Raw genomic sequence first — 19298 nt, forward strand, 5'->3', positions numbered from 1 at the left:
GCGCGGCCATTAGCCACAAATGAAAACATCACTTGGAGCTGATCCTCCGGCAAATAGAGAGGAAGCAGCGGAGTGCAGCTCTGAGTGCTCACAGAGAGTAAATGCTGCTAATTCAGACACCACTCTGTCTCCATCAGTTACTTAGAGGGGCAGGAGTGTAATGCTGAGTTATATCCTGACCTATGCTCCAGTCACATCCAGAGCTGCACACAATCTGCTGCTTCTGAGAGCAGGATCCCGAGCTCAACGCCTGCCGCCGAGAACAGCTGCACGCTGATAATACACAGCATCATCCGGCAGACTGCAGAGCATCGCAGCCGCCGCCATCATGTGTCCATCTGCACCAGCCACACTACAACTCCCAGCATGGCATGGCAAAACCAGAAAAGAGAAAGGTCCAACCAGTATGTGCACAGAATGTGGAAGAATTATGAATGCAGCTCTGGATGTAAGAGGGCAATAAGACAGAGACTGAATTATGAATGCAGCTCTGGATGTGACTAGAGAAATTCAAGATAATTAAAGCAAACGATTCCCAAGTTTTTGAATATAACAAGATTTAGGCTGTAAGTGTAACCGGTGAGAGGCGTGCGGGGTCACATGACACAATTATTCAGTACTGTCACTTTAAGTAGCCAGCATTGCAGGTATTTGGCATCTTACCTCCGCGGCTCCTCGCAGGAATTCCGTCTGCTCGGCTCCTCCCACTTCTAGCGTCACATCCACCGAGGCAAACGGCCGGCTCGCCATCTGCTGCCGCTCGCGCATGAGTTGCTGCGGAGAAGAAAGGTGATTGGTTACATTGTTCCATCTGGGAATTCACAAGTCACAGATCAGCAGAAAGGAGACGGGAAGAGACATGCAGGTGTGCGGGGGCCCCCAGCTCCTCCACAGGGGCCCCCACCCAGCTCCTCCACAGGGGCCCCCACCCAGCCCCACCACAGGGGCCCCCACCCAGCTCCTCCACAGGGGCCCCCACCCAGCCCCACCACAGGGGCCCCCACCCAGCTCCTCCACAGGGGCCCCCACCCAGCTCCTCCACAGGGGCCCCCACCCAGCTCCTCCACAGGGGCCCCCACCCAGCCCCACCACAGGGGCCCCCACCCAGCTCCTCCACAGGGGCCCCCACCCAGCTCCTCCACAGGGGCCCCCACCCAGCCCCACCACAGGGGCCCCCACCCAGCCCCTCCACAGGGGCCCCCACCCAGCTCCTCCACAGGGGCCCCCACCCAGCTCCTCCACAGGGGCCCCCACCCAGCCCCACCACAGGGGCCCCCACCCAGCTCCTCCACAGGGGCCCCCACCCAGCCCCACCACAGGGGCCCCCACCCAGCTCCTCCACAGGGGCCCCCACCCAGCTCCTCCACAGGGGCCCCCACCCAGCCCCACCACAGGGGCCCCCACCCAGCCCCTCCACAGGGGCCCCCCACCCAGCCCCACCACAGGGGCCCCCCCACCCAGCTCCTCCACAGGGGCCCCCCACCCAGCTCCATCACAGGGGCCCCCACCCAGCTCCTCCACAGGGGCCCCCACCCAGCTCCTTCACAGGGGCCCCCACCCAGCTCCATCACAGGGGCCCCCACCCAGCTCCTCCACAGGGGACCCCACCCAGCCCTACCACAGGGGCCCCTCCCAGCTCCTCCACAGGGGACCCCACCCAGCCCCACCACAGGGGCCCCCACCCAGCTCCTCCACAGGGGCCCCCACCCAGCTCCTCCACAGGGGCCCCCACCTAGCTCCTCCACAGGGGCCTCCACCCAGCCCCACCACAGGGGCCCCCACCCAGCTCCTCCACAGGGGCCCCCACCCAGCCCCACCACAGGGGCCCCCACCCAGCTCCTCCACAGGGGCCCCCACCCAGCTCCTCCACAGGGGCCCCCACCCAGCCCCACCACAGGGGCCCCCACCCAGCTCCTCCACAGGGGCCCCCACCCCCAGCTCCTCCACAGGGGCCCCCACCCAGCCCCACCACAGGGGCCCCACCCAGCTCCTCCACAGGGGCCCCCACCCAGCTCCTCCACAGGGGCCCCTAGCTTCTCCACAGGGGCCTCCAGCTCCTCCAAAGGGGCCCCCACCCAGCTCCTCCACAGGGGCCCCCCACCCAGCTCCACCACAGGGGCCCCCACCCAGCTCCATCACAGGGGCCCCCACCCAGCTCCTCCACAGGGGCCCCCACCCAGCTCCTCCACAGGGGCCCCCACCCAGCTCTCACACACATATCTGTGTCACCGTCAGGTCCCTCGCTGCTCTGGTGTATTACACTGCAGCTCTCACACACAGATCTGCGTCACTGTCAGGTTCCTCGTCGCTCTGGTGTATTGCACTGCAGCTCTCACACACAGATCTGCGTCACTGTCAGGTTCCTCGCCGCTCTGGTGTATTGCACTGCAGCTCTCACACACAGATCTGCGTCACTGTCAGGTCTCTCACCGCTCCGGCTGTATTGCACTGCAGCTCTCACACACAGATCTGCGTCACTGTCAGGTCTCTCACCGCTCCGGCTGTATTGCACTGCAGCTCTCACACACAGATCTGCGTCACTGTCAGGTCTCACCGCTCTGGTGTACTGCACTGCAGCTCTCACACACAGATCTGCGTCACTGTCAGGTCTCTCGCCGCTCTGGTGTATTGCACTGCAGCTCTCACACACAGATCTGCATCACTGTCAGGTCTCTCGCCGCTCTGGTGTATTGCTCTGCAGCTCTCACACACAGATCTGCGTCACTGTCAGGTTCCTCGCCGCTCTGGTGTATTACACTGCAGCTCTCACACACAGATCTGCGTCACTGTCAGGTGCCTCGCCGCTCTGCTGTATTGCACTGCAGCTCTCACACACAGATCTGCGTCACTGTCAGGTCTCTCGCCGCTCTGGTGTATTGCACTGCAGCTCTCACACACAGATCTGCATCACTGTCAGGTCTCTCGCCGCTCTGGTGTATTGCTCTGCAGCTCTCACACACAGATCTGCGTCACTGTCAGGTTCCTCGTCGCTCTGGTGTATTGCACTGCAGATCTCACACACAGATCTGCGTCACTGTCAGGTCTCTCGCCGCTCTGGTGTATTGCACTGCAGCTCTCACACACAGATCTGCATCACTGTCAGGTCTCTCGCCGCTCTGGTGTATTGCTCTGCAGCTCTCACACACAGATCTGCGTCACTGTCAGGTCCCTCGCCGCTCTGGTGTATTGCACTGCAGCTCTCACACACAGATCTGCGTCACTGTCAGGTCCCTCGCCGCTCTGGTGCATTGCACTGCAGCTCTCACACACAGATCTGCGTCACTGTCAGGTCCCTCGCCGCTCTGGTGTATTGCACTGCAGCTCTCACACACAGATTTGCATCACTGTCAGGTCCCTCGCCGCTCTGGTGTATTACACTGCAGCTCTCACACACAGATCTGCGTCACTGTCAGGTCCCTCGCCGCTCTGGTGTATTGCTCTGCAGCTCTCACACACAGATCTGTGTCACCGTCAGGTCTCTCTCCGCTCTGGCACATTGCACTGCAGCTCTCACACACAGATCTGCGTCACTGTCAGGTCCCTCGCCGCTCTGGTGTATTACACTGCAGCTCTCACACACAGATCTGCGTCACTGTCAGGTCCCTCGCCGCTCCGGTGTATTGCTCTGCAGCTCTCACACATAGATCTGCGTCACTGTCAGGTCCCTCGCCGCTCTGGTGTATTGCACTGCAGCTCTCACACACAGATCTGCGTCACTGTCAGGTCCCTCTCCGCTCTGGTGTATTGCACTGCAGCTCTCACACACAGATTTGCGTCACTGTCAGGTCCCTCGCCGCTCTGGTGTATTACACTGCAGCTCTCACACACAGATCTGCGTCACTATCAGGTCCCTCGCCGCTCCGGTGTATTGCTCTGCAGCTCTCACACACAGATCTGCGTCACTGTCAGGTCCCTCGCCGCTCTGGTGTATTGCACTGCAGCTCTCACACACAGATCTGCATCACTGTCAGGTCCCTCGCCGCTCTGGTGTATTACACTGCAGCTCTCACACACAGATCTGCGTCACTGTCAGGTCCCTCGCCGCTCTGGTGTATTGCACTGCAGCTCTCACACACAGATCTGCGTCACTGTCAGGTCCCTCGCCGCTCTGGTGTATTACACTGCAGCTCTCACACACAGATCTGCGTCACTGTCAGGTCCCTCGCCGCTCCGGTGTATTGCTCTGCAGCTCTCACACACAGATCTGCGTCACTGTCAGGTCCCTCGCCACTCTGGTGTATTGCACTGCAGCTCTCACACACAGATCTGCATCACTGTCAGGTCCCTCGCCGCTCTGGTGTATTGTACTGCAGCTCTCACACACAGATCTGCGTCACTGTCAGGTGCCTCGCCGCTCTGGTGTATTGCACTGCAGCTCTCACACACAGATCTGCGTCACTGTCAGGTCCCTCGCCGCTCCGGTGTATTGCTCTGCAGCTCTCACACACAGATCTGCGTCACTGTCAGGTCCCTCGCCGCTCTGGTGTATTGCACTGCAGCTCTCACACACAGATCTGCATCACTGTCAGGTCCCTCGCCGCTCTGGTGTATTGTACTGCAGCTCTCACACACAGATCTGCGTCACTGTCAGGTGCCTCGCCGCTCTGGTGTATTGCACTGCAGCTCTCACACACAGATTTGCGTCACTGTCAGGTCCCTCGCCGCTCTGGTGTATTACACTGCAGCTCTCACACACAGATCTGCGTCACTGTCAGGTCCCTCGCCGCTCTGGTGTATTGCACTGCAGCTCTCACACACAGATCTGCGTCACTGTCAGGTCCCTCGCCGCTCTGGTGTATTACACTGTAGCTCTCACACACAGATCTGCGTCACTGTCAGGTCCCTCGCCGCTCTGGTGTATTGCACTGCAGCTCTCATACACAGATCTGCGTCACTGTCAGGTCCCTCGCCGCTCTGGTGTATTGTTCTGCAGCTCTCACACACAGATCGGGTACCAGTATCTCTCCATGAGTGTTACCGCTTCCAGTCACCAGGGGGAGCCGACCGCTGTAGAACGCAGGGGTACCTGATACTGATGCAGATTTGTATGTGAGAGCTCATTCACTTGCAAACTATAACTGTTTGGGGTCTGGTAAGTGCAATTATTTTAGGGGATGTCTGCTTTCTTTTTTTATTAGTGAATGGAATATGAGTGTAGGAGGAGGTGTGGGGACGCGAGGGTCAGTAGGTGCTCTCATCCGCTGGCTGTCTTCAGATAGACCGTACGGACCTGGGCTCATCCCCCTGAACGCCCGCACTCCTTCCCCGTGGGCAGAACATTACTCAGACACCACAAGGTGAGGGATCCGCACATCGGTAAGGCTTTATTGGTCACCCAGAAGCAACAACATATTGTACATTCCCACCAAGAACATAAGATGGTACAAGCATCAAAGTCACACCCTTCCACTAGCCCACCAGGGATTAGAACGTCTGTGCCTTTGGGCTTCCAGGGCCAACTACACCAGTCAGCAGCACCCCTCTTTTGGCAGGCACCCACTGAGAGGAGATAGCGGTAAGCCTAGGAGGCTGACCGAGGATCACAAGATATGTAGCCAGGCGGCCAAACTGTCAAAACCTAAATTTGTGGGGCAGTGGAGCAGTTCTGTGATCCTCCAGCTGTAACCATGGATCATAGGCTGAAGTACTGAGGAATGACACCAGTGACAGGACCAATGCCCTATTTATATCCCTCAGTTTCCACTTCAGGGTATTGTGACTTACAGGATTTGGGGCGACAATCATGGCCGTCCCCTCATTGTTTGCTGATTCAATTATACTACATAATTGTCCTCCAAACGCAGACTACTACACCGCAGGGTAATAATGCAATCCGTAATCAGCAGACATTGCACAAATTAACATGCGGATAGAGGCTCCGAACTGTCTGACATGAAACAATGGCTAATATCTGTTGATTTACCGAACAAAGGAACAATATGTCTGGCAGAATTAAGAATAGTTCCCGCCACAACCCCCCCACACAAGTGGCCAGATTGACGCTGAGTCGTCACAGAAGCCACGTAACGTGGTATTAAAGGGAAAGTCACCATACACTCTTCAAAAGACGCTGAACATTATAAAAGCTCCAACTGATGGACCTGAATCATAGTTTCTGGACCTCTATCACCACTGGGGCCCATGATTCTATGGGGGTCCCCGGACATCGATCCCACCAGTGTTATCCCATCTCTTATTTATTAAAAGATAAAGCGCACTTTCCCTTTAAATCAAGTCCAATTCTGTGGGTATGAAGTTACTAAGTATCCAGTATCGAGCGGCATTAATGAGGCGCGAGGCACAAAATCATTATGTGACGGATAATTGATCTTCTGCTTTCTTGTGAGCATTGCTTCATCTAGAGAACAGCTGCAGCCGCTCAGCGCAGGATCCGATACGACGGGAGATGGAAAAACGTAGCGCCAACATATTCAGCAGCGCGGTACAATCACAAGACCCGGAACTGTCACCCGACCGTAAGGACTCATCACAAGGCTCAAACCGACAAATGTGACCCTTCCTTACAATACTGTAATTTGGCCGCAGCCCAGGCCGCGTTTGGCACAGGATCAGATCCGCGGCACTTTGCCGCTCAGCGCCTTCTGCTAATGACCTGCGCGGGCCGAGGACTCATCGATTCCTGCCTTACGTCAGCGATTTCGGAGGCTGAATCACCTGGAGGAGCTGGAGGAACAGGTGTCGCTCGGCGCGTTACGGGCCGCGCTATTTGCAGGATGTTCCATAATGAAGATGAAAATGGCCGAGCTCATCGTGCTAATAGCGAGGTAATCACATTGTGCCGGCAATTCCGCGTCTCCGGGCAGCAGCACTTAGGTCATTTGGCGCGATGATGAATCTTAAGTGTTTGTTGAACGCGGTCAGAGCCGCTTGTTGTCGGGAGCCATTAAAGAGCGGCGGCCTCAAGTGTCTCTTTGGAAAGCCGCAGCCGCCCCGCTCATTTACCGCGCCTTTTATTATCTGACCGGAGTCAGGACGCCGACTTCATCATTGACTGTTAAACTGCGCGCGTCCAACTCTTCCGAGGAATTAACTGGACGGATGAAGAGCGCGTGCTATGCTCCAGTAAAGAAGGGAAGTGCAAAGGAAAAAAGACATTTAAAGGGAAACTGCCCCCAGCAAATCCAGAAGAGGCAGGAGGGCGGAGAAGAGGCAGGAGTGCGGGGAAGAGACAGGAGTGCGGGGAAGAGGCAGGAGTGCAGAGAAGAGGCAAGGGTCCGGGGAAGAGGCAAGGGTCCGGGGAAGAGGCAGGAGTGCGGGGAAGAGGCAGGAGTGCGGGGAAGAGGCAGGAGTGCGGGGAAGAGGCAGGAGTGCGGGGAAGAGGCAGGAGTGCGGGGAAGAGGCAGGAGTGCGGGGAAGAGGCAGGAGTGCGGGGAAGAGGCAGGAGTGCGGAGAAGAGGCAGGAGTGCGGGGAAGAGGCAGGAGTGCGGGGAAGAGGCAGGAGTGCGGGGAAGAGGCAGGAGTGCGGGGAAGAGGCAGGAGTGCGGGGAAGAGGCAGGAGTGTGGGGAAGAGGCAGGAGTGCGGAGAAGAGGCAGGAGTGCGGAGAAGAGGCAGGAGTGCGGGGAAGAGGCAGGAGTGCGGGGAAGAGGCAGGAGTGCGGGGAAGAGGCAGGAGTGCGGGGAAGAGGCAGGAGTGCGGGGAAGAGGCAGGAGTGCGGGGAAGAGGCAGGAGTGCGGGGAAGAGGCAGGAGTGCGGGGAAGAGACAGGAGTCCGGGTAAGAGGCAAGGGTCCGGGGAAGAGGCAGGAGTGCGGGGAAGAGGCAGGAGTGCGGGGAAGAGGCAGGAGTGCGGGGAAGAGGCAGGAGTCCGGGGAAGAGGCAAGGGTCCGGGGAAGAGGCAGGAGTGCGGGGAAGAGGCAGGAGTGCGGGGAAGAGGCAGGAGTGCGGGGAAGAGGCAGGAGTGCGGGGAAGAGGCAGGAGTGCGGGGAAGAGGCAGGAGTGCGGGGAAGAGGCAGGAGTGCGGGGAAGAGGCAGGAGTGCGGGGAAGAGGCAGGAGTCCGGGGAAGAGGCAGGAGTGCGGGGAAGAGGCAGGAGTGCAGAGAAGAGGCAAGGGTCCGGGGAAGAGGCAAGGGTCCGGGGAAGAGGCAGGAGTGCGGGGAAGAGGCAGGAGTGCGGGGAAGAGGCAGGAGTCCGGGGATGAGGCAGGAGTCCGGGGATGAGGCAGGAGTCTGGGGATGAGGCAGGAGTCTGGGGATGAGGCAGAAGTCTGGGGATGAGGCAGGAGTCTGGGGATGAGGCAGGAGTCTGGGGATGAGGCAGGAGTCCGGGGATGAGGCAGGAGTGCGGAATAGAGGCAGGAGTACGGAAAAGAGGCAGGAGTGCGGAGAAGAGGCAGGAGTGCGGAGAAGAGGCAGGAGTGCGGAGAAGAGGCAGGAGTCCGGGGAAGAGGCAGGAGTCCGGGGAAGAGGCAGGAGTCCGGGGATGAGGCAGGAGTCTGGGGATGAGGCAGGAGTCTGGGGATGAGGCAGGAGTCTGGGGATGAGGCAGGAGTCTGGGGATGAGGCAGGAGTCTGGGGATGAGGCAGGAGTCTGGGGATGAGGCAGGAGTCTGGGGATGAGGCAGGAGTCTGGGGATGAGGCAGGAGTCTGGGGATGAGGCAGGAGTCTGGGGATGAGGCAGGAGTCTGGGGATGAGGCAGGAGTCTGGGGATGAGGCAGGAGTCTGGGGATGAGGCAGGAGTCTGGGGATGAGGCAGGAGTCTGGGGAAGAGGCAGGAGTGCGGGGAAGAGGCAGGAGTGCGGGGAAGAGGCAGGAGTGCGGGGAAGAGGCAGGAGTCCGGGGAAGAGGCAAGGGTCCGGGGAAGAGGCAGGAGTGCGGGGAAGAGGCAGGAGTGCGGGGAAGAGGCAGGAGTGCGGGGAAGAGGCAGGAGTGCGGGGAAGAGGCAGGAGTGCGGGGAAGAGGCAGGAGTGCGGGGAAGAGGCAGGAGTGCGGGGAAGAGGCAGGAGTGCGGGGAAGAGGCAGGAGTGCGGGGAAGAGGCAGGAGTGCGGGGAAGAGGCAGGAGTGCGGGGAAGAGGCAGGAGTCCGGGGAAGAGGCAGGAGTGCGGGGAAGAGGCAGGAGTGCAGAGAAGAGGCAAGGGTCCGGGGAAGAGGCAAGGGTCCGGGGAAGAGGCAGGAGTGCGGGGAAGAGGCAGGAGTGCGGGGAAGAGGCAGGAGTCCGGGGATGAGGCAGGAGTCCGGGGATGAGGCAGGAGTCTGGGGAAGAGGCAGGAGTGCGGGGAAGAGGCAGGAGTGCGGGGAAGAGGCAGGAGTCCGGGGATGAGGCAGGAGTCCGGGGATGAGGCAGGAGTCTGGGGATGAGGCAGGAGTCTGGGGATGAGGCAGAAGTCTGGGGATGAGGCAGGAGTCTGGGGATGAGGCAGGAGTCTGGGGATGAGGCAGGAGTCTGGGGATGAGGCAGGAGTCCGGGGATGAGGCAGGAGTGCGGAATAGAGGCAGGAGTACGGAAAAGAGGCAGGAGTGCGGAGAAGAGGCAGGAGTGCGGAGAAGAGGCAGGAGTGCGGAGAAGAGGCAGGAGTGCGGAGAAGAGGCAGGAGTCCGGGGAAGAGGCAGGAGTCCGGGGAAGAGGCAGGAGTCCGGGGATGAGGCAGGAGTCTGGGGATGAGGCAGGAGTCTGGGGATGAGGCAGGAGTCTGGGGATGAGGCAGGAGTCTGGGGATGAGGCAGGAGTCTGGGGATGAGGCAGGAGTCTGGGGATGAGGCAGGAGTCTGGGGATGAGGCAGGAGTCTGGGGATGAGGCAGGAGTCTGGGGATGAGGCAGGAGTCTGGGGATGAGGCAGGAGTCCGGGGATGAGGCAGGAGTGCGGAATAGAGGCAGGAGTGCGGAATAGAGGCAGGAGTGCGGAGAAGAGGCAGGAGTACGGAGAAGAGGCAGGAGTGCGGAGAAGAGGCAGGAGTGCGGAGAAGAGGCAGGAGTCCGGGGAAGAGGCAGGAGTGCGGAGAAGAGGCAGGAGTGCGGAGAAGAGGCAGGAGTGCGGGGAAGAGGCAGGAGTGCGGGGAAGAGGCAGGAGTGCGGAGAAGAGGCAGGAGTGCGGGGAAGAGGCAGGAGTGTGGGGAAGAGGCAGGAGTGCGGGGAAGAGGCAGGAGTGCGGGGAAGAGGCAGGAGTGCGGAGAAGAGGCAGGAGTGCGGGGAAGAGGCAGGAGTGTGGGGAAGAGGCAGGAGTGCGGGGAAGAGGCAGGAGTGCGGGGAAGAGGCAGGAGTGCGGGGAAGAGGCAGGAGTGCGGGGAAGAGGCAGGAGTGTGGGGATGAGGCAGGAGTCCGGGGAAGAGGCAGGAGTCCGGGGAAGAGGCAGGAGTCCGGGGATGGGGCAGGAGTCCGGGGATGGGGCAGGAGTCTGGGGATGAGGCAGGAGTGCGGAATAGAGGCAGGAGTACGGAGAAGAGGCAGGAGTACGGAGAAGAGGCAGGAGTGCGGAGAAGAGGCAGGAGTCTGGGGATGAGGCAGGAGTCTGGGGATGAGGCAGGAGTCTGGGGATGAGGCAGGAGTCCGGGGATGAGGCAGGAGTCCGGGGATGAGGCAGGAGTGCGGAATAGAGGCAGGAGTCCGGGGAAGAGGCAGGATTCTGAGGATGAGGCAGGAGTCTGGGGATGAGGCAGGAGTCTGGGGATGAGGCAGGAGTCCGGGGATGAGGCAGGAGTCTGGGGATGAGGCAGGAGTCTGGGGATGAGGCAGGAGTCTGGGGATGAGGCAGGAGTCTGGGGATGAGGCAGGAGTCTGGGGATGAGGCAGGAGTCTGGGGATGAGGCAGGAGTCCGGGGATGAGGCAGGAGTGCGGAATAGAGGCAGGAGTGCGGAATAGAGGCAGGAGTGCGGAGAAGAGGCAGGAGTACGGAGAAGAGGCAGGAGTGCGGAGAAGAGGCAGGAGTGCGGAGAAGAGGCAGGAGTCCGGGGAAGAGGCAGGAGTGCGGAGAAGAGGCAGGAGTGCGGAGAAGAGGCAGGAGTGCGGGGAAGAGGCAGGAGTGCGGGGAAGAGGCAGGAGTGCGGAGAAGAGGCAGGAGTGCGGGGAAGAGGCAGGAGTGTGGGGAAGAGGCAGGAGTGCGGGGAAGAGGCAGGAGTGCGGGGAAGAGGCAGGAGTGCGGAGAAGAGGCAGGAGTGCGGGGAAGAGGCAGGAGTGTGGGGAAGAGGCAGGAGTGCGGGGAAGAGGCAGGAGTGCGGGGAAGAGGCAGGAGTGCGGGGAAGAGGCAGGAGTGTGGGGATGAGGCAGGAGTCCGGGGAAGAGGCAGGAGTCCGGGGAAGAGGCAGGAGTCCGGGGAAGAGGCAGGAGTCCGGGGATGGGGCAGGAGTCCGGGGATGGGGCAGGAGTCTGGGGATGAGGCAGGAGTGCGGAATAGAGGCAGGAGTACGGAGAAGAGGCAGGAGTACGGAGAAGAGGCAGGAGTGCGGAGAAGAGGCAGGAGTCTGGGGATGAGGCAGGAGTCTGGGGATGAGGCAGGAGTCTGGGGATGAGGCAGGAGTCCGGGGATGAGGCAGGAGTCCGGGGATGAGGCAGGAGTGCGGAATAGAGGCAGGAGTCCGGGGAAGAGGCAGGATTCTGAGGATGAGGCAGGAGTCTGGGGATGAGGCAGGAGTCCGGGGATGAGGCAGGAGTCCGGGGATGAGGCAGGAGTCCGGGGATGAGGCAGGAGTGCGGGGATGAGGCAGGAGTGCGGAATAGAGGCAGGAGTACGGAGAAGAGGCAGGAGTGCGGAATAGAGGCAGGAGTGCGGAGAAGAGGCAGGAGTGCGGAGAAGAGGCAGGAGTCTGGGGATGAGGCAGGAGTCCGGGGATGAGGCAGGAGTGCGGAATAGAGGCAGGAGTCCGGGGAAGAGGCAGGATTCTGAGGATGAGGCAGGAGTCCGGGGATGAGGCAAGGGTCCGGGGAAGAGGGTCACATCTTCAGATCTACTAAATCTCCCTTTAAGATTTACCTCTGAACATTATAACAATATAATCTCCGCCCCTCGCAATTTATAATACTGACACGTGCAGAAAATAATTATACCACTGCTGATAAATTGTTACAAGGAAAAGAAAACCATTAACATAATTTAATTATTGTAGATGCCTAATCGCGAACAGATGATCACACAGTTCCACTTACTGATGTATGAAACGCCGCCATCCAGGGCCGCACCGCGATACCCCGGCCATTAATCAGTGCACGGAGCCGAATCATAGCCCAGCGATTTATTTCACTCACATCAATGATAATAGTAAAAAAAATGGCGGCAACTCAAGAAATTCATTAAAAGATGGTAAAATAATCCAAGGAAAGAGAAAAAGACCAAATAATACTGCCCCTATATACAAGAATATAACTACTACAATACTGCCCCCTATGTACAAGAATATAACTACTATAATACTGCCCCTATGTACAAGAATATAACTACTATAATACTGCCCCTATGTACAAGAATATAACTGCTATAATACTGCCCCTATGTACAAGAATATAACTACTATAATACTGCCCCTATGTACAATAATATAACTACTATAATACTGCCCCCTATGTACAAGAATATAACTACTATAATACTGCCCCTATGTACAAGAATATAACTACTATAATACTGCCTCTATGTACAAGAATATAACTACTATAATACTGCCCCTATGTACAAAAATATAACTACTATAATACTGCCCCTATGTACAAGAATATAACTACTACAATACTGCCCCCTATGTACAAGAATATAACTACTATAATACTGCTCCTATATACAAGAATATAACTATTATAATACTGCCCCTATGTACAAGAATATAACTACTATAATACTGTCCCCTATGTACAGGAATATAACTACTATAATACTGCCCCTATGTACAAGAATATAACTACTATAATACTGCTCCCTATGTACAAGAATATAACTACTATAATACTGCTCCTATGTACAAGAATATAACTACTATAATACAGCCCCCATGTACAAGAATATAACTACTATAATACTGCCCACTATGTACAAGAATATAACTACTATAATACTGCCCCCTATGTACAGGAATATAACTACTATAATACTGCTCCCTATGTACAGGAATATAACTACTATAATACTGCTCCCTATGTACAAGAATATAACTACTATAATACTGCCCCTATGTACAAGAATATAACTACTATAATACTGCGCCTATGTACAAGAATATAACTACTATAATACTGCTCCCTATGTACAGGAATATAACTACTATAATACTGCCCCTATGTACAAGAATATAACTACTATAATACTGCCCCTATGTACAAGAATATAACTACTATAATACTGCCCCTATGTACAAGAATATAACTACTATAATACTGCCCCTATGTACAAGAATATAACTACTATAATACTGCTCCCTATGTACAGGAATATAACTACTATAATACTGCCCCTATGTACAAGAATATAACTACTATAATACTGCGCCTATGTACAAGAATATAACTACTATAATACTGCCCCTATGTACAAGAATATAACTACTATAATACTGCCCCTATGTACAAGAATATAACTACTATAATACTGCCCCTATGTACAAGAATATAACTACTATAATACTGCTCCCTATGTACAGGAATATAACTACTATAATACTGCCCCTATGTACAAGAATATAACTACTATAATACTGCCCCTATGTACAAGAATATAACTACTATAATACAGCCCCCATGTACAAGAATATAACTACTATAATACTGCCCCCTATGTACAAGAATATAACTACTATAATACTGCTCCCTATGTACAGGAATATAACTACTATAATACTGCTCCTATGTACAAGAATATAACTACTATAATACTGCGCCTATGTACAAGAATATAACTACTATAATACTGCCCCTATGTACAAGAATATAACTACTATAATACTGCCCCTATGTACAAGAATATAACTACTATAATACTGCCCCTATGTACAAGAATATAACTACTATAATACTGCTCCCTATGTACAGGAATATAACTACAATAATACTGCCCCTATGTACAGGAATATAACTACTATAATACTGCCCTCTATGTACAAGAATATAACTACTATAATACTGCCCCTATGTACAAGAATATAACTACTATAATACTGCCCCCTATGTACAAGAATATAACTACTATAATACTGCTTCTATGTACAAGAATATAACTACTATAATACTGCCCTCTATGTACAAGAATATAACTACTATAATGCTGCCCCTATGTACAAGAATATAACTACTATAATACTGCGCCTATGTACAAGAATATAACTACTATAATACTGCCCCTATGTACAAGAATATAACTACTATAATACTGCCCCTATGTACAAGAATATAACTACTATAATACTGCCCCCTATGTACAAGAATATAACTACTATAATACTGCTTCTATGTCCAAGAATATAACTACTATAATACTGCCCTCTATGTACAAGAATATAACTACTATAATGCTGCCCCTATGTACAAGAATATAACTACTATAATACTGCGCCTATGTACAAGAATATAACTACTATAATACTGCCCCTATGTACAAGAATATAACTACTATAATACTGCCCCTATGTACAAGAATATAACTACTATAATACTGCCCCTATGTACAAGAATATAACTACTATAATACTGCCCCTATATACAAGAATATAACTACTATAATACTGCTCCTATCTACAAGAATATAACTACTATAATACTGCCCCTATGTGTAAGAATATAACCACTATAATACTGCCCCCTATGTGCAGGAATATAACTGCTATAATACTGCCCCCATGTACAAGAATATAACTACTATAATACTGCCCCTATGTACAAGAATATAACTACTATAATACTGCCCCTATGTACAAGAATATAACCACTATAATACTGCCCCTATGTGCAGGAATATAACTGCTATAATACTGCCCCCATGTACAAGAATATAACTACTATAATACTGCCCCTATGTACAAGAATATAACTACTATAATACTGCCCCTATGTACAAGAATATAACTACTATAATACTGCTCCCATGTACAAGAAAATAACTACTATAATACTGCCCTATGTACAAGAATATAACTACTATAATACTGCCCCTATGTGCAGGAATATAACTGCTATAATACTGCCCCCATGTACAAGAATATAACTACTATAATACTGCCCCTATGTACAAGAATATAACTACTATAATACTGCCCCTATGTACAAGAATATAACCACTATAATACTGCCCCCTATGTACAAGAATATAACTACTATAATACTGCTTCTATGTACAAGAATATAACTACTATAATACTGCCCTCTATGTACAAGAATATAACTACTATAATGCTGCCCCTATGTACAAGAATATAACTACTATAATACTGCGCCTATGTACAAGAATATAACTACTATAATACTGCCCCTATGTACAAGAATATAACTACTATAATACTGCCCCTATGTACAAGAATATAACTACTATAATACTGCCCCTATGTACAAGAATATAACTACTATAATACTGCCCCTATATACAAGAATATAACTACTATAATACTGCCCCTATGTGCAAGAATATAACCACTATAATACTGCCCCCTATGTGCAGGAATATAACTGCTATAATACTGCCCCCATGTACAAGAATATAACTACTATAATACTGCCCCTATGTACAAGAATATAACTACTATAATACTGCCCCTATGTACAAGAATATAACTACTATAATACTGCTCCCATGTACAAGAAAATAACTACTATAATACTGCCCTATGTACAAGAATATAACTACTATAATACTGCCCCTATGTGCAGGAATATAACTGCTATAATACTGCCCCCATGTACAAGAATATAACTACTATAATACTGCCCCTATGTACAAGAATATAACTACTATAATACTGCCCCTATGTACAAGAATATAACCACTATAATACTGCCCCCTATGTGCAGGAATATAACTGCTATAATACTGCCCCCATGTACAAGAATATAACTACTATAATACTGCCCTATGTACAAGAATATAACTACTATAATACTGCCCCCTATGTACAAGAATATAACTACTATAATACTGCCCCTATATACAAGAATATAACTACTATAATACTGCCCCTATATACAAGAATATAACTACTATAATACTGCCCCTATATACAAGAATATAACTACTATAATACTGCCCCCTATATACAGGAATATAACTACTATAAGGATATATATACTATAAGAAGTGAAGAATCCAGTACAACAACCACAAAACACCGCGATGGCAATGAGACCAGCACGACAACAAGCAGGGAGGAGCCAGCACCAGCATTAACTGGCATAAGGATGTGACAGAAGTTTTTACAAACTAGGACAACTGTCATGGCGACGTCGGGATCTGTTCAGACTACTGGCTGACACTCCACCAGATTACTTGTCTGGTATCTGTGATCAACACAGGCAGACTCAGGCATTGACCTGCAGATTGGTAATGCATAGGCAGGCTTGCGAGAGTTAATCTATGCTAGTCTGCTTGTTAGTCACCTTTGATCACATGTTGTGGGGGAGCCAATCACATCTGCTCCGCTACTATATATGCTGGCTATATCCTGCCTTCTATGCCAACTATAGTTTATCTTAGCTGGTCTGGTGTGGTGTTGTGATGGAGACCATCTTGTGATTGTGGTACTTGTTGCTCATTGTCTTTTTGTAGCTACCTTCCTGCTCTTGCTTTTCTCCTAAGTCTCTCAGTTTATTCCCCTCTCATTGTATGTGTGCAGTGTGTCCAAGAGTTTTGGTTTTCCCCTGTTTGTTTTTATCTGTGCTTCCATCTCACTTCTGCTCCTTCTTTCCCTGGTGGTAGTGTCATGCTAGGGTATAGGAAGTGACTGGATAGGGACCTCTAAGCTGGCCCTCAGACTAAGTGCACCCTGAGGTGACCCTAAAGCCAGAGGTACACTTTATGGTAGTGAGGTCTGGGCCCCCAGCGTGTCCCTATCTCCTGTCCAGGCCCTGATGTAACTCCCTCCACACCCACCACCCAAGGGACGGCCCGGGACAGAAGTTACAGCCCTACAAACAGACACACAAAATAGGGGGAGCAATTCAACTAAAGAAAACCACTACCAAACACACCAGGGATCGCACAAACCGTATACAGGAGGAAAGTAAAGAGGGGAAGACAGTTACAAACGACCGAGTAACATTCACACAGAATGCAGCAGACGGCAGCTCACGCAGCCTGCACCTCCTGGCCAAGCTCCAGAACCAAATCTGAATGACCGGCGCCCTCTGCTGGGAGAAGAGGGTATTTATCCAGGTTGGGAATGGTCATCAGTGGATACACCTGACACTGGTAATGAGCTTGCTGCTAGCTGGTAAATTGATATTAACCCCCGTGCATGCCAGAATGAAAAAAATACACATTTAATGTGTAGAGTCTCCAAAGGTAATAAGAGAGTCTGGGCTTGAGCCTGTCAAAGAGAGACGACTGTGCCAGGTAGGGGGTATCAGATAAGTTCTGGTGAGGAGCATAGCCAGGATCAGGACTACGGCATCTCCACCATCAGGAGTAACCCTGAGGTTAGGGATAGTCTAGGTCCTCTAGCCCCTGTCCCTCGCTATCCCACACACATCGTGATAGGGGCCAAGGGAATCCAGAACCGCAGACCTACTGGAAACTGAAGTGGATCGGGCTCTGGGGCAGCTATCAAACAATAACGCACTGTATGTATGTCATTTTTCATAGCTTGATAAAGGCCCTGCGTCAGCCGAAACGTCGCTATTGTACTTTTTCTTCTCTGTATGTTGGGGACAAACAAAGGTTTTGAAATGGAGAGGGGTTTTCGGTGCCTTGGATTCCCTTGTATCTTCTTTGCAAAGTTGCAGGTAACGGAGGCTGAACGAATAGTGGAGAGCTGCACGGGACACGGCTGATCCAATAAAGCACTGTGCATTAATGCTATACCGGCAGCCCCCGGGGAGCACCGACAGCACCACGCCAGAAGATCTAGAGGCCCTGCCATGGCCAAACAACCGGAAAACATCAGCGTCGTCGCCAAATGCCCCGATCCTCCGTACCAGCAAAGAGCTTCTGAAGAGCATCCAGAGCACTTGGGCCACACCATTGATAACTCCTGATGCCCAAGTTGGATTTTGTAAGGACAGAGAGACTCTGATCAGATCACACACCTGAGGTGGATCATAGACAAGACGAGGGAGACAAGACGAGGGAGACAAGACGAGGGAGACAAGACGAGGGAGACAAGACGAGGGAGCACCCGAAGAAGCTCCATCAGTGCTTCATTCATTACCCCAAGGCTTTGACTGTTCTGATCACGATAAGCTGAGGAAAATCAGATCGGGGCACATGATTAGGCTATCGGGTCAGTCTACAGCAATCAAGAAGCTGCAGTGTGAACCCGGCAGGGAGAAAGGTTCAAGAACAGGACACATACAGGCCAACAATGAAGAAATACAAGAAGTCAAAAGGAGGAAGAACCATCAGTAGTCTGAGATCTGCAGACGATGCAGCACAGAGCGAGAGAACGACCTAAAGAAGCTGATCCTAAAGATGAAACAAGAGTGAAGATGGGACGTTACCTGAACAGCAATAACACCAAAATCACAACCACCAATGAGGAGGACCACATACAGGCCAACAATGAAGAAATACAAGAAGTCAAAAGGAAGAAGAACCATCAGTAATCTGAGATCTGCAGAAGATACAGCACAGAGCGAGAGAACGACCTGAAGAAGCTGATCCTAAAGATGAAAGAAGAAAGAGCGAAGATGGGACGTTACCTGAACACAAGGAAACCCAAATCACAACAACCACCAACGAGGAGGAGGACCACATACAGGCCAACAATGAAGAAATAAAAGAAGCCAAAAGAAAGAAGAACCATCAGTAGTCTGAGATCTGCAGAAGATGCAGCACAGAGCGAGAGAACGACCTAAAGAAGCTGATCCTAAAGATGAAACAAGAGCGAAGATGGGACGTTACCTGCACACAAGAAAACCAAAGTCACAACAACCACCGACGAGGAGGAACACATACAGGCCAACAATGAAGAAATACAAGAAGTCAGCAGCTTCGTTTTACTTGGGTCCCTCATTAATACAATGGAGGTTTGACCGCAGAGCTCAGGTATGGATTAGCACTGGGGAGCGTGGAGCAGGTATGGATTAGCACTGGGGAGCGTGGAGCAGGTATGGATTAGCACTGGGGAGCGTGGAGCAGGTATGGATTAGCACTGGGGAGCGTGGAGCAGGTATGGATTAGCACTGGGGAGCGTGGAGCAGGTATGGATTAGCACTGGGGAGC

At 52.4% G+C, this 19298-nt stretch overlaps 1 protein-coding gene across 29 annotated transcripts in view; it reads right to left on the reverse strand.

Annotated features, from left to right (window-relative positions):
- Window positions 1–19298, reverse strand: part of ATRNL1 (attractin like 1) — a 721691-nt gene that overhangs the window by 192263 nt on the left and 510130 nt on the right. For all 29 annotated transcript variants that reach the window (XR_012754170.1, XR_012754182.1, XR_012754180.1 and 26 more), the window contains exon 27: window positions 664–774. Coding sequence is in view for 1 of the 29 variants with exons in the window: in XM_075348149.1 (XP_075204264.1) it covers window positions 664–774 (111 nt within the window). In the remaining 28 variants the exon portion in view is untranslated. The remainder of the gene's footprint in view (window positions 1–663; window positions 775–19298) is intronic.

The sequence above is a fragment of the Anomaloglossus baeobatrachus genome, chromosome 5 (assembly GCF_048569485.1).
Source record: "Anomaloglossus baeobatrachus isolate aAnoBae1 chromosome 5, aAnoBae1.hap1, whole genome shotgun sequence".
In the NCBI taxonomy this organism is placed as follows: domain Eukaryota; kingdom Metazoa; phylum Chordata; class Amphibia; order Anura; family Aromobatidae; genus Anomaloglossus; species Anomaloglossus baeobatrachus.